We start from the raw sequence: 15,897 nt of genomic DNA, 5'->3' as shown, positions 1-15,897 counted from the left end.
CGAAATGAGTTTCCTCCGCCGGGTGGCGGGGCTCTCCCTTAGAGATAGGGTGAGAAGCTCTGCCATCCGGGAGGAGCTCAACGTAAAGCCGCTGCTCCTCCACATCGAGAGGAGCCAGATGAGGTGGTTCGGGCATCTGGTCAGGATGCCACCCGAACGCCTCCCTAGGGATGTGTTTAGGGCACGTCCAGCTGGTAGGAGGCCACGGGGAAGACCCAGGACACGTTGGGAAGACTATGTCTCCCGGCTGGCCTGGGAACGCCTCGGGATCCCCCGGGAAGAGCTAGACGAAGTGGCTGGAGATAGGGAAGTCTGGGCTTCCCTGCTTAGGCTGCTGCCCCCGCGACCCGACCTCGGATAAGCGGAGGATGATGGATGGATGGATGGATGGAGACACCCAGAATGTACATGAAAATAAAGAATGTGGGATTTACAATATTAACTATGAATAATAAAACACTGAATATTGACAACATATGAACGTCAGACCACACCTCCCCATCCACATATTTTCGAATCAAGCAAAACGGAACAAAAATGCAAAAAACAGCCAAATATTAACGCAAAGGGTCACTAAGCTTTGGAACTTTGTTGTAAAAATCTCCTTCTGTGTCTGTCCCTGAGTATATAATGCAAAAGCACAAATTCCAACCATTGAAGTACTTTGTAAATTTCAAGACTTACATTTATGCAAAGCCTTATATAAGTGTGAAGAATGACAAATCCATACGAGGAAAAATGCTATGGACGGCTAAAACACGGAACGGCATTTCTACTTCTGGTTGAAAGGTCAGTTAAAACCAGGGGTCGGCAAACCAAAATGTTGAAAAAGCCATATTGGACCAAAAATACAAAAAACTAATCTGTCTGGAGCCACAAAACGTAAAGCCTTATGTAAATGTGAAAAATGAAGAATCCATAGGAGTAAAAACGCTATGGGCGGCTACAATACAGAACAGCATTTCTACTTCCGGTTGAAAGCTCAGTTGAAACCATGGGGCGGCAACCCAAAATGTTGAAAGAGCCATCCATCAATCCATTTTTTACCGCTTGTCCTCACGGGGTCGCGAGTATCCAAACATATAAAGAGCCATCTTGGATCAAAAATACAACAAACAAATCTGTCTGGAGCAGCAAAAAATGTAAAGCCTTATGTAAGTGTGAAGAATCCATACAAGTAAAAACGCTATGGATGGCTACAATAAGGAAAGGCATTTCTACTTCTGGTGGAAAGCTCAGTTGAAACCAGGGGTCGGCAACCCACAAAGTTGAAAGAGCCATCTTGGACCAAAAGTGTAAAAACAATTAAATTAAACGCCTTATATCAGTGTTATAATAAAGGCAACACATGATGTATGTGTCTATATGAGCTTTATTAGCCTACTATCAAAATGACTTTAAAAGTTTCACGTAAATGTTATAATGAAGACAACACATCATGTAAGTGTATATATTAGCTATATTAGCCTACTATCAAAATGACTATGTGTCGCAGGCGACCACAGTAAACGTTACCCAAGCTGGGTAACGTTTACTGTGGTCTGGAACAAAATGATAACGTTTGCTGTGGTCTGGAACAACATGGCACACAAACTACCAGAAATGCCGCCAATATTACATTCAGATAATATGTCATGAGACATGCAACTAAAATGAAATACACAGAGGATATAATTAAAGAAATGAGGCATAATGATGCAATATGTACATACAGCATGTTAGCATAGATTACCTTGCAGTCATGCATTGACCAAACGTGTGATTAGTACTCCACACAAGTCAATAACATCAACAAAGTTCACCTTTGTGCATTCAGGCACAGCATCAAACGTTTGGTGGACAAAATGAGACAAAGAAGGCGTGACATGAAACACGTCTTTCTGTGGCGGCGTTGTAGAAAGTTGCACATGTAAACAAACTACACCGCCAATATTAGTAGGACAAAACGCCGCTTGTCAGGATGCTAGCATGCTAAGATTGGCCTGCTAACTTTTTAGAATAATTTTGCAGCCGTACACCTCATCGGCATTTAACTTGGTGCTCGACACATGCCAAATGTTACCATGCTAAAGCCACGATGCTAGCATGCTAACATTGGCCTGCTAACCTTTTTCAATAGTTTTGCAGCCGTACACCTTGGTACTTGACACATGCTAACTGTTAACATGCTAAAGCCACAATGCTAGCATGCTAATATTGGCCTGCTAACTTTTTAAAATAACTTAGCAGCCGTACACCTCATCACCATTTCACTTGGTGCTTGACACATGCCTACTGTTAACATGCTAAAGCCATGATGCTAGCATACTAACATTGGCCTGCTAACTTTTTTTCAATAATTTAGCAGCCGTACACCTCGGTACTTGACACATGCTTACATCATTATACTAGCATGCTAACTTTTTTCAATAATTTTGCAGCCGTACACCTCATTGCCATTTAACTTTTTGCTTCACACATGCTAAATGTTAACATGCTAACGTCACGATGCTAGCATGCTAACATTAGCCTGCTAACTTTTTTCAATAATGAGGATGCGTGGCGCAGTTGGAGAGTGGCTTTGCCAGCAACCTAAGGGTTCCTGGTCCGATCCCAAGCTTCTACCAACCTAGTCACATCCGTTGTGTCCTTGAGCAACACACTTCACCCTTGCTCCCGATGTGTTGAGGTTAGCGATTTGCATGGCAGCTCCCGCCATCAGTGTGTGAATGGGTGAATGTGGAAATAGTTTCAAAGCGCTTTGATTGCCTTGAAGGTACAAAAGCGCGATACAAGTATAACCCATTTACCATTAATTTTGCAACTGCCATTTAACTTGGTACATGACACATACTAATGTTATGATGCTAGAATGCTAAAATTAGCATGCTAACTTTTAAAAAAATGTTTGCAACTGCCATTTAAACTTGGTGCTTGACACATACTAACTGTTAACATGCTAACATAATGATGCTAGCATGCTAACATTAGCCTGCTAACTTTTTGCAATAATTTTGCAGCGGTACACATCACAGCCATTTAACTTGGTGCTTGACCCATGCTAACTGTTAACAGTTAGCATGGGCATGCTAAACCTTTTTTTTGTAGCTGTACACCTCGGGAGTCCTATAACTTGTTAGTTGACATATACTTACTCTCAGCACGTTAACTTTAGCATGCTAGCATTCCTGAATGTTAATTGTCAGGTTCAAACACTGATGACATCTATTAAACAGGACAAGAAGCAAGAAATTAAACAGAGACAGGATACCATTTGCCTCAATTGAGGAGAAACGTGTCAACCAGTATTCTCTTACAGTGTCACCCACGCTCTGGCGAAAGATTGTAACGCCACCTCTTTTTATTTGGACTTTCCCTGTTTACATAACAACAGCTGTTTCTAAAGGAATGGGGGGGTATGTAAACAGCCATTGTTTTTGGTCACATTACCACAAAACAAAAAGATGCCACGGGCTTGGACTGGTCCTGGATCGAGCTTGGGCAGGTCTTGGATGACCCTAGATAACCCCTTCCGTCTCTTGTCATCGTACACAGCGGAATTTTCTAAGCCTTTGGGTTGGTGCAACAAAGACAGCCTCTGTCTGCTCGCCGGGGATTTCCAAAAACGGAAACTTTTGTGATAACTTACACATAAATATTCTAACATGATGGTGGGTCAGGGCGTAGGGAAGTCATGCATGGAACCCCGGGGTTGCACGGGTGTGCGAGGGGTCCGTTCAATTGAATGTGTTGTTGTTGTTCGACATCAGACCCAAGTTTGTTGTATTTTGCGTCATTTCCCCCAGATGTGAACACTTTCGTGTGCTGCTGAATGAAACCGACGAGGACACTATCGAGATCCACCAGTTCCCCTTCTTGGTGTACCGGGCCTTTCTGGAGTACCTCTACACCGACGTCATCAACCTGCCGCCGGAAGACGCCATTGGTAAGGTGCCGTCCTTCACGCCGACGTGGCGAGCGCAATCCCTCAAGTTGTCTTGGTGCCGCTCAGGCCTTCTGGACCTGGCCACCTTCTACCGGGAGAGCAGGCTGAAGAGGCTGTGCCAGGAGACCATCAAGAGGGGCATCTCGGAGGACAATGCCATTACTCTTCTCTCTGCCGCCGTCAAGTACGAGGCCCGGGTAAGCCCGATCGTCTCCCTCACTACAACGCTCCCTATTAACACCTCTGACCTGCCCGGAGCTTGATTAGCAAACAAGTTTAAAGGCTAATTGTATGAAATTTTTATTTTTTTATTAGGACCTAAATCCAACAAGCCTCTTTATTTTAAGATTAGATTAGATTAGATTAGATAGTACTTTATTTATTCCGTCAGGAGAGTTCCTTCAGGAAAATTAAAATTTTAAGTTATATATATAGTATATACCTCATATATTAGTATATATAATAAGGTATATAAAATAAAAAATGTGAATACGTACCTACACTTTCTTACCTTTATTTTCCAATTTGAGTCCACATAAGTTAGATATACTGCAATACTGACTGACTATAATTATTTACACATCAATATGTCAACTTTCTAAAAAAGCAGGTTTCTCTACAGGTCTTAAAACGCAGCCCGGAGCAACTGTCAGTCAGTTAGTGTTAAAGTTTAAGTACCAATGATTGTCACACACACTAGGTGTGGTGAAATTTGTCCTCTGCATTTCACCTATCCCCTTGTTCACCCCCTGGGAGGTGAGGGGAGCAGTGAGCAGCAGCGGTGGCTGCGCCCAGGAATCATTTTTGGTGATTTAACCCCCAATTCCAAACTTTGATGCTGAGTGCCAAGCAGAGCGGTAATGGGTCCCTTTTTTATCGTCTTTGGTATGACTTGGCCGGGGTTTGAACTCACAACCTACCGATCTCAGGGCGGACACTCTAATCAGTAGGGCACTGAGTAAGTTAACTAACTGTCAGTCAGTCGGTTACATTTGTAAGTTTGATTGTTTAGATTTTCTTCAGGTAATTTGCTAAACATGTGTTCTGAATATGTTAGCATGTTGCTCACATAACTATGCTAGTGTTGTTAACCTAGCATGATGTTAAAATGTAATTTTAGCATGTAACTAATGTAGTGTTGCTGAGCTGGTATTGTTAACCCAGCATGATTTTTGAAATGTAATGTTAGCATGTCGCTTACATAGGTATGTTAATTGTGTTAAAGTAGCATCATCTTAAAATGTTTCAAATGTTTTTTATTCATTTTATTTTATAGAAATAAATCATTAAAATAAACTAGCATCATTTTAAAATGTTATGTTTGCATGTAGTTCACATAGCTATGCTAGTGTTGTTAACCTAGCATGATATTAAAATGTAATGTTAGCATCTAACTCATGTAACTAAGCTGATTGTTAACCCAGCATGATTTTAAAATGTAATGTCAGCATTTCGCTTACATAGCTATGCTAATTGTGTTAAAGTAGCATAATCTAAAAATATTTTAAATGTTTTTTATTCATTTTATTTTATAAAAATAAATATATAAAATAAATTACCATAATTTTAAAATGTTTTGTTTGCATGTAGCTCACATAGCTATGCTAGTGTTGTTAACCTAGTGTGATATTAAAATGTAATGTTAGCATCTAACTCATATAGCTAAGCTGATTGTTAACCCAGCATGATTTTAAAATGTAATGTCAGCATGTCGCTCACATAGCTACGCTAATTGTGTTAGAGTAGCATCATTTTAAAAAGATTTATGCTTTGAAAAAAATTAAAATAAGCTAGCATCATTTTTAAATGTTATGTTAACATGTAGCTCACTAATATATGCTAGTGTTGCTAACCTAGCCTGATGTTAAAATGTAATATTAGTATGTAGCTCACAAAGCTATCCAAGTGTTGCTAACCGAGTATGACGATAAATAGTAATGTTGGTCCATACTGGAGCTCACATAGCTCTCCGAGTGTTGCTAAACTAGCCCGATGTCAAAGTGTATTGTTAACATGTAGCTCACATACCTCTGCGAGTGTTAGAAACTAACCATGATGTTAAAATGTAAGTTTAGCATTTAGTTCATTTAAATTTACTAGCGTTGCTAACCTATCATGTTGTTAAAAAGTAATGTTAGCATGTAGCTCACATAGCTATGTTAGTGTTGCTAACTTGCCATGATGTCAATATGTAATATTAGCATATAACTCATTTAGCTATGCTAGTGTTGCTAACCTGGCATGATGTTAAAATGTAATGTTAGCACGCTCACATATCTATGCTAGTGTTTTTAACCTAGCATAATATTACAATATAATGTTAGTGTGAAACTCACATAGTAATCCTAGTGTTGCTAATTGAGCACAATGTTAAAATGTATTGTTAGCATGTAGCTCACGTAACTATTCTAGTGTTGCTAACATAGAATGATGATGAAATGTACTTTTAACGTGAAGCTCATATAGTAATGCTAGTGTTGTTAACCTGGCATAATGTTAAAATGTAATGTTAGCATGTAGCTCACATAACTATGTTAGTGTTGCTAATTTGGCATGATGTTAATATGTAATGTTAGCATATAACTCATATAGCTATGCTAGTGTTGCTGACTTGGCATGATGTTAAAATGTAATGTTAGCTTGTCGCTTATATACAGTGAGGCAAAAAAGTATTTAGTCAGCCACCGATTGTGCAAGTTCTCCCACTTAAAATGATGACAGAGGTCTGTAATTTTCATCATAGGTACACTTCAACTGTGAGAGACAGAATGTGAAAAAAAATCCAGGAATTCACATTGTAGGAATTTTAAAAAAATTATTTATAAATTATTGTGGAAAATAAATATTTGGTCACTTCAAACAAGGAAAATTTCTGGCTCCCACAGACCTGTAACTTCTTCTTTAAGAAGCTGTTCTGTCCTCCACTTCTTACCTTTATTATTGGAACCTGTTTGAACTCGATATCTGTATAAAAGACACCTGCCTACAGCCTCAAACAGTCAGATTCCAAACTCCACTATGGCCAAGACCAAAGAGCTGTCAAAGGGCACCAGGAAAAAAATTGTAGACCTGCACCAGACTGGGAAGAGGGAATCTACAATAGGCAAGCAGCTTGGTTTGAAAAAATCAACTGTGGGAGCAATTATCAGAAAATGGAAGACATACAAGACCACTGATAATCTCCCTCGATCTGGGGCTCCACGCAAGATCTCATCCCGTGGGGTCAAAATGATCATGAGAACGGTGAGCAAAAATCCCAGAACCACATGGGGGGACCTGGTGAATAACCTGCAGAGAGCTGGGACCAAAGTAACAAAGGTTACCATCAGTAACACACTACGCAGACAGGGAATCAAATCCTGCAGTGCCAGACGTGCCCCCCTGCTTAAGACAGTGCATGTCCAGGCCCGTCTGAAGTTTGCCAGAGAGCACATGGATGATACAGCAGAGGATTGGGAGAATGTCATGTGGTCAGATGAAACCAAAATAAAACTTTTTGGTATAAACGCAACTTGTCGTGTTTGGAGGAAGAAGAATACTGAGTTGCATTCCAAGAACACCACACCTACTGTGAAGCATAAGGGTGGAAACGTCATGCTTTGGGCCTGTTTTTCTGCTAAGGGGACAGGACGATTGATCCGTGTTAAGGAAAGAATGAATGGGGCCATGTATCGTGAGATTTTGAGCCAAACCTCCTTCCATCAGTGAGAGCTTTGAAGATGAAACGTGGCTGGGTCTTCCAGCATGACAATGATCCAGAACACACCGCCCGGGCAACGAAGGAGTGGCTCCGTAAGAAGCATTTGAAAGTCCTGGAGTGGCCTAGCCAGTCTCCAGACCTCAACCCCATAGAAAATCTGTGGAGGGAGTTGAAAGTCCGTGTTGCTCGGCGACAGCCCTAAAACATCACTGCTCTCGAGAAGATCTGCATAGAGGAATGGGCCAAAATACCAGCTGCTGTGTGTGCAAACCTGGTAAAGACCTACAGTAATCGTTTGACCTCTGTTATTGCCAACAAAGGTTACATTACAAAGTATTGAGTTGAATTTTTCTTATTGACCAAATACTTATTTTCCACCATAATTTACAAATAAATTATTGAAATTTCCTACAATGTGAATTCCTGGATATTTTTTTTCACATTCTCTCTCACAGTGGAAGTGTACCTATGATGAAAATTACAGACCTCTGTCATCATTTTAAGTGGGAGAACTTGCACAATCGGTGGCTGACTAAATACTTTTTTGCCCCACTGTATCAGCCGGATAAAGACATGTCAGATCCTGCATAAAGCGTGGAGATGACGTCGCAGTGACGAGGGTTTGGCGAGCTGGACCCTGACCACACGGCCCTCTTCATTTCTAGGACCTGGAGGACTTCTGCTTCAAGTTTTGCGTCAACCACCTGACTTCGGTCACGCAGACCGTGGCCTTTGGAGAAATGGACCACGACCTGCTGAAGAACTTTATCAGTAAAGCCAGCCGCCACGGGGCCTTCAGGAACTGACCGCTCGGGAGTCAAACTGAGACCAAAGTAAAGATCCTTCAAAAACCAGGAAGGTGGAAGATGACCACTCTATCAGCCACGCTCCCACCAAACCTCCCACCAGGCCGTACCTTTAAACTGAAAAGCAGGACGGTTCGCTTTGAGCAGCAACTTGTTTGTACTTGACTGGTCAGTACAACCTTTTTGGACCAAGGCAAGTTGGCTGGAAGAAAACATTCTAACAGCATGGCAATTTACTACTGTATGTCTACTTCCATAGGGGACCTGGGAGGAGGTCTAAACACCAGGGCGTCCAAAGTTGGCCCCCTTTTTTTAACAGCACATTCTAAAAATACTTCTACAAAAAAAAAGAAAAAAGGGGGAAATAAAAGAGCAAACAGGTGTAGAACATGGCTGTCCAAACTTGTTACAATGAGGGCCACACACTGACAAATAAAACTATGCTGGGCCATTTTTATATTTTTCATTTTCAAAACTATGTCTGTGTGTAAGTTAGCACTTTGAGATTTGCTATTCAAATGTTGAGTGCAATACAAATAAAATGTATTATTATTATGTACAGTATTTATGTATGAATGTGTATGTGTTACGTACGTATGTATGTGTTACCTATGTACGTATGTGTGTGTTACGTATGTATGTATGTTATGTATGTATGTGTGTTATGTATGTATATGGTGTAGTGAAGTGAATTATATTTATATAGTGCTTTACATAGTGAGACCCAATATCTAAGTTACGTTTAAACCAGTGTGGGTGGCACTGGGAACAGGTGGGTAAAGTGTCTTGCCCAAGGACACAACGGCAGTGACTAGGATGGCTGAAGCGGGAATCGAACCTGCAACCCTCAAGTTGCTGGCACGGCCGCTCTACCAACCGAGCTATACCGCCTCATATATATATATATATGTATTACGTACATATGTATGTGTATATGTGTGTGTGTTACGTATGTGTGTGTGTTATGTATCTATGTGTGTTATGTATGTATGTATATATATATGTATTACGTACATATGTATGTATACATATATGTATTATGTATGTATGTCTATACAAACCCTGTTTCCATATGAGTTGGTAAATTGTGTTAGATGTAAATATAAACGGAATACAATGATTTGCAAATCATTTTCAACCCATATTCAGTTGAATATGCTACAAAGACAACATACATCCCACAGGTGTGCAGGCTAATTGGGAACAGGTGGGTGCCATGATTGGGTATAAAAGCAGCTTCAATGAAATGTTAAGTAATTCACAAATACGGATAGGGCGAGGGTCACCAATTTGTAAGCAAATTGTCGAACAGTTTTAGAACAACGTTTCTCAACGAGCTATTGCAAGGGATTTAGGGATTTTACCATCTACGGCAGGGGTTCTCAAATGGGGGTATGCGTACCCCTGGGGGTACTTGAAGGTATGCCAAGGGGTACGTGAGATTTTTTTTTAATATTCTAAAAATAGCAAAAATTCAAAAATCTTTATAAATATATTTATTGAATAATACTTCAACAAAATAAGAATGTAAGTTCATAAACTGTGAAAAGAAATGCAACAATGCGATATTCAGTGTTGACAGCTCGATTTTTTGTGGACATGTTCCATGTTAAATATTTATTTTTTTGTAAAGAAATTATTAGAATGAAGTTGATGAATCCAGATGGATCTCTACTACAATCTCAAAAGAGGGCACTTTAAGTTGATGAATACTTCTATGTGTAGAAATCTTTATTTATAATTGAATCACTTGTTTATTTTTCAACAAGTTTTTAGTTGTTTTTACATCTTTTTTTTTCCCCAAATAGTTCAAGAAAGACCACAATACAATTTAATAAATCAGAAACTGATGACAGTGCTGTATTTTACTTCTTTATCTGTTTTTTTTCAACCAAAAATGCTTTGCTCCGATTGGGGGGTACTTGAATTAAAAAGATGTTCACAGGGGGTACATCACTGAAAAAAGGTTGAGAACCACTGATCTACGGTCCGTAAAATCATGAAAAGGTTCAGAGAATCTGGAGAAATCACGTACGCGATGATATTACGGCCTTTGAACCCTCAGGCGGTACTGCATGAAAAATTGACATCAGTGTGTAAACGATATCACCACATGAGCTCAGGAACATTTCAGAAAACCACTGTCAGTAACTACAGTTGGTCGCTACATCTGTAAGTGCAAGTTAAAACTCTGCTATGCAAAGCAAAACCCATTTATCAACAACACTAAGGAACGCCGCTGGCTTCGCTGGCCCCAGCTCATCTAAGATGGACTGATGCAAAGTGGAAAAGTGTTCCGTGGTCTGACGAGTCCACATTTCAAATTATATTTGGAAACTTTGGACGTGGTGTCCCCCTGAACAAAGAGGAAAATAATCATTCGGTATGTTATAGGCACAAAATTCAAAAGCCAGCATCTGTGATGGTATGGGGGTGTATTAGTGCCCAACACATGGGTAACTTACACATTTGTGAAGGCACCATTAATGCTGAAAGGTCCATACAGGTTTTGGAGCAACATGTTGTCATCCAAGCAACGTTATCATGGACGCCCCTGCTTATTTCAGCAAGACAATGCCAAGCCACGTGTTACAGCAGCGTGGTTTCGTAGTAAAAGAGTGCTGGTACTTTCCTGGCCCGCCTGCAGTCCAGACCTGTTTGCCATGGAAAATGTGTGGCGCATTATGAAGCGTAAAATATGACAGCGGAGACCTCAGACTGTTGAACGACTGAAGCTCTACATAAAACAAGAATGAGAAAGAATTCCACTTTCAATTTATTGAGTGTTTATAGAAAAGGTGATGTAACACAGTGGTGAATATGCCCTTTCCCAACTACTTTGCGTTTGGAGTAAGTGCCTTGAAGGTAGAAAAGCGGTATACAAGTACTTTGGCACGTGTTGCAGCCAAGAAATTCTAAGTTAATTATTATTTGCAAAAAAAAAAGTTTATGAGTTTGAACATCAAATATTTTGTCTTTGTAGTGCATTCAACTGAATATGAGTTGAAAAGGATTTTCAAATCATTGTATTCAGTTTATATTTACATCTACACAGCATTAAAAATGGTAGAATGTATGTTGAAGTTTAGGTGACGATGAGAAGGTAATAGTGAATATAAATCCACTGAAAATGAAATACATGTGGGATGTTTAGGAAAAAAACAATTGTACTTGAAATTAAAGTGAAGAGGAGTGAATCTGCTAATTGTTGAGTAGATGATATTTGTTGATCAATCATATGTAATAGTGCTGTGTGCTTTTTCATGGGGAACACTGACGCTGCCTCCTGCTGGCCTGGAGTATGTATTACAGTCTATTAATACAGTCTTTACTATTACAGTCTTTATTAATACTGTACTAACACATCTTTACTAATAGTCTTTACTGCAGCAATGTAGTTTCTCTTGTCTGAGGGTTGATTTTATTCCTTTTAGCAACATACTTTATTCCTTTTAGCAACATTCTTTATTCCTTTTAACAACAGACTTTATTCCTTGTAGCAACAGACGTTGACTTTATTCCTTTTAGCAACAGACTTTATTCCTCGTAGCAACAGACGTTTATTCCTTTTAGCAACAGACTTTCTTCATTTTAGCAGCAGACTTTTTTTCTTTTAGCAACAAACTTTATTCCTTTTAGCAGCATACTTTATTCCTCTTAGTAACACACTTTATTCCTATTACCACCAGACTTTATTCCTGTTAGCAACAGACTTTATTCCTATTACCACCAGACTTTATTCCTTTTAGCAACATACTTTATTCCTATTAGCACCAGACTTTATTCCTTTTAGCAACAGACTTTATTCCTTTTAGCAATAGACTTTCTTCCTGTTAGCAGCAGACTTTATGCCTTCTAGCAACAGACTGTATTCCTTTCAGCACCAGACCTTATTCCTTTTAGCAACAGACTTAATTACTTTTAACAACATACTTTAGCAGCAGACTTTATTCCTTTTGGCAACATACTTTAGCAGCAGACTTTATTCCTTTTAGTAACAGACTTTATTCCTTTTAGCAGCAGACTTTATTTCTTTTAGGAACAGCCTTTTTTCCTTTTAGCAAAATACTTTATTCCTTTTAGCAACAGACTTTATTCCTTTCAGGAGCATACTTTATTTATTTTAGTAACAGACTTTATTCCTATTAGCACCAGACTTTATTCCTTTTAGCAACAGACTTTATTCATATTAGCGCCAGACTTTATTCCTTTTAGCAACAGACTTTATTCCTTTTAGCAGCAGACTTTAATCCTTTTAGCAGCAGACGTTGACTATTCCTTTTAGCAACCGACTATATTTTTTATAGCAACAATCTTAATTCCTTTTAGCAGCAGACTTTATTTCTTTTAGCAACAGACTTTATTACTCTTGGCAGCAGACGTTGACTTTAGTCCTTTTAGCAACAGGCTTTATTCCTTGTAGCAACAGACGTTGACTTTATTCCTTTTAGCAACAGACTTTCTTCATTTTAGCAGCAGACTTTTTTTCTTTTAGCAACAAACTTTATTCCTTTTAGCAGCATACTTTATTCCTTTTAGTAACATACTTTATTCCTGTTACCACCAGACTTTTATTCCTGTTAGCAGCAGACTTTATTCCTATTACCACCAGACTTTATTCCTTTTAGCAACATACTTTATTCCTATTAGCACCAGACTTTATTCCTTTTAGCAACAGACTTTATTCCTTTTAGCAATAGACTTTCTTCCTGTTAGCAGCAGACTTTATGCCTTCTAGCAACAGACTGTATTCCTTTCAGCACCAGACCTTATTCCTTTTAGCAACAGACTTAATTACTTTTAACAACATACTTTAGCAGCAGACTTTATTCCTTTTGGCAACATACTTTAGCAGCAGACTTTATTCCTTTTAGTAACAGACTTTATTCCTTTTAGCAGCAGACTTTATTTCTTTTAGGAACAGCCTTTTTTCCTTTTAGCAAAATACTTTATTCCTTTTAGCAACAGACTTTATTCCTTTCAGGAGCATACTTTATTTATTTTAGTAACAGACTTTATTCCTATTAGCACCAGACTTTATTCCTTTTAGCAACAGACTTTATTCATATTAGCGCCAGACTTTATTCCTTTTAGCAACAGACTTTATTCCTTTTAGCAGCAGACTTTAATCCTTTTAGCAGCAGACGTTGACTATTCCTTTTAGCAACCGACTATATTTTTTATAGCAACAATCTTAATTCCTTTTAGCAGCAGACTTTATTTCTTTTAGCAACAGACTTTATTACTCTTGGCAGCAGACGTTGACTTTAGTCCTTTTAGCAACAGGCTTTATTCCTTGTAGCAACAGACGTTGACTTTATTCCTTTTAGCAACAGACTTTCTTCATTTTAGCAGCAGACTTTTTTTCTTTTAGCAACAAACTTTATTCCTTTTAGCAGCATACTTTATTCCTTTTAGTAACATACTTTATTCCTGTTACCACCAGACTTTTATTCCTGTTAGCAGCAGACTTTATTCCTATTACCACCAGACTTTATTCCTTTTAGCAGCATACTTTATTTATTTTAGTAACAGACTTTATTCCTATTAGCAGCAGGCTGTATTCCTTTCAGCACCAGACTTTATTCCTTTTAGCAAAAGACTTAATTACTTTTAACAACATACTTTAGCAGCAGACTTTATTCCTTTTAGCATCATGCATTAGCAGCAGACTTTATTCCTTTTAGTAACAGACTTTATTCCTTTTAGCAGCAGACTTTATTTCTTTTAGGAACAGCCTTTTTTCCTTTTAGCAAAATACTTTATTCCTTTTAGCAACATACTTTATTCCTTTTAGCAATAGACTTTCTTCCTGTTAGAAGCAGACTTTATTCTTTTTAGCAACAGACTGTATTCCTTTCAGCACCAGACTTTATTCCTTTTAGCAACACACTTAATTACTTTTAACAACATACTTTAGCAGCAGACTTTATTCCTTTTAGCAACATACTTTAGCAGCAGACTTTATTCCTTTTAGTAACAGACTTTATTCCTTTTAGCAGCAGACTTTATTTCTTTTAGGAACAGCCTTTTTTCCTTTTAGCAAGATACTTTATTCCTTTTAGCAACATACTTTATTCCTTTCAGCAGCATACTTTATTTATTTTAGTAACAGACTTTATTCTTATTAGCACCAGACTTTATTCCTTTTAGCAACAGACTTTATTCATATTAGCGCCTTACTTTATTCCTTTTAGCAACAGACTTTATTCCTTTTAGCAGCAGACGTTGACTATTCCTTTTAGTAACCGACTATATTCTTTATAGCAACAATCTTAATTCCTTTTAGCAGCAGACTTTATTTCTTTTAGCAACAGGCTTTATTCCTTTTAGCAGCAGACGTTGACTTTATTCCTTTTAGCAGCAGACTTTATTCCTTTTAGCAACAGGCTTTATTCATTTTAGCAGCAGAGTTTAATCCTTTTAGCAGCAGACATTGACTTAAATGTATTCCTTTTAGCACCAAACCTTTTTCATTTTAGCAAACAGACTTTATTCCTTTTAGCAGCAGACGTTGATTTTATTCCTTTTAGCAACAGACTTGATTCCTTTTAGCAGCAAACTTTATTCTTTTTAGCAGCAGACTTTATTTCTTTGAGCAGCAGACTTTATTCCTTTTAGCTACAGACTTTATTCCTTTTATCAGCAGGCGTTCTTCATTTTAGCAGCAGACTTTATTTTTGCAACAAACTTTATTCCTTTTAGCCACATACTTTATTCCTTTTAGTAACAGACTCTATTCCTATTACCATCAGACTTTATTCATTTTAGCTACAAAATGTATTCCTATTACCACCAGACTCTATTCCTTTTAGCAACATACTTTATTTCTATTAGCACCGGACTTGATTCCTTTTAGCAAGAGACTTTATTCCTTTTAGCAATAGACTTCCTGTTAGCAGCAGACTTTATTCCTTTTAGCAGCAGCCTCTATTCCTTTTAGCAACAAACTGTATTCCTTTCAGCACCAGACTTTATTTCTTTTAGCAACAGACTTAATTACTTTTAACAACATACTTTAGCAGCAGACTTTATTCCTTTTAGCAACATACTTTAGCAGCAGACTTTATTCCTTTTAGCAACAGACTTTATTCCTTTCAGCAGCATACTTTATTCCTTTTAGTAAGAGACTTTATTCCTATTAGCACCAGACTTTATTCCTTTTAGCAACAGACTTTATTCCTTTTAGCAGCAGACTTTAATCATTTTGGCAGCAGACGTTGACTTTATTCCTTTTAGCAACAGACTTTATTCCTTTTAGTAGCAGACTTCATTCCTTATAGCAGCAGACTTTATTCTTTTTAGCAGCAGACTTTATTTCTTTGAGCAGCAGACTTTATTCCTTTTAGCAACAGACTTTATTCCTTTTATCAACAGAATTTATTCCTTTTAGCAGCAGACTCCATTCCTTTTAGCAACAGACTTTATTCCTTTTAGTAACAAACTTTATTCCTATTAGCACCAGA

General features: G+C 38.2%; 1 protein-coding gene across 2 annotated transcripts in view; it reads left to right on the top strand.

The window, feature by feature from the left end:
* The window catches only part of rcbtb2 (regulator of chromosome condensation (RCC1) and BTB (POZ) domain containing protein 2), a 51,815-nt gene extending 42,829 nt beyond the window's left edge, over nucleotides 1-8,986 (top strand). The window contains exons 10-12 of one of the 2 annotated variants that reach the window (XM_061877883.1): nucleotides 3,786-3,925; nucleotides 3,992-4,122; nucleotides 8,291-8,986. In XM_061877883.1, coding sequence (XP_061733867.1) covers nucleotides 3,786-3,925; nucleotides 3,992-4,122; nucleotides 8,291-8,431 — 412 coding nt within the window. In that variant the 3' untranslated portion in view covers nucleotides 8,432-8,986. Of the gene's footprint in view, nucleotides 1-3,785; nucleotides 3,926-3,991; nucleotides 4,123-8,186 lie in introns of both variants that reach the window. The other variant, XM_061877884.1, reaches the window with a different exon arrangement.
* The last annotated feature ends 6,911 nt before the right edge of the window (nucleotides 8,987-15,897 follow it).

The sequence above is a fragment of the Nerophis ophidion genome, linkage group LG18 (genome assembly GCF_033978795.1).
Source record: "Nerophis ophidion isolate RoL-2023_Sa linkage group LG18, RoL_Noph_v1.0, whole genome shotgun sequence".
Classification (NCBI taxonomy): Eukaryota; Metazoa; Chordata; class Actinopteri; order Syngnathiformes; family Syngnathidae; genus Nerophis; species Nerophis ophidion.
The sequence above is the reverse complement of the archived record's forward strand: the minus strand, read 5'-3'. Positions and strand labels throughout refer to the sequence as shown.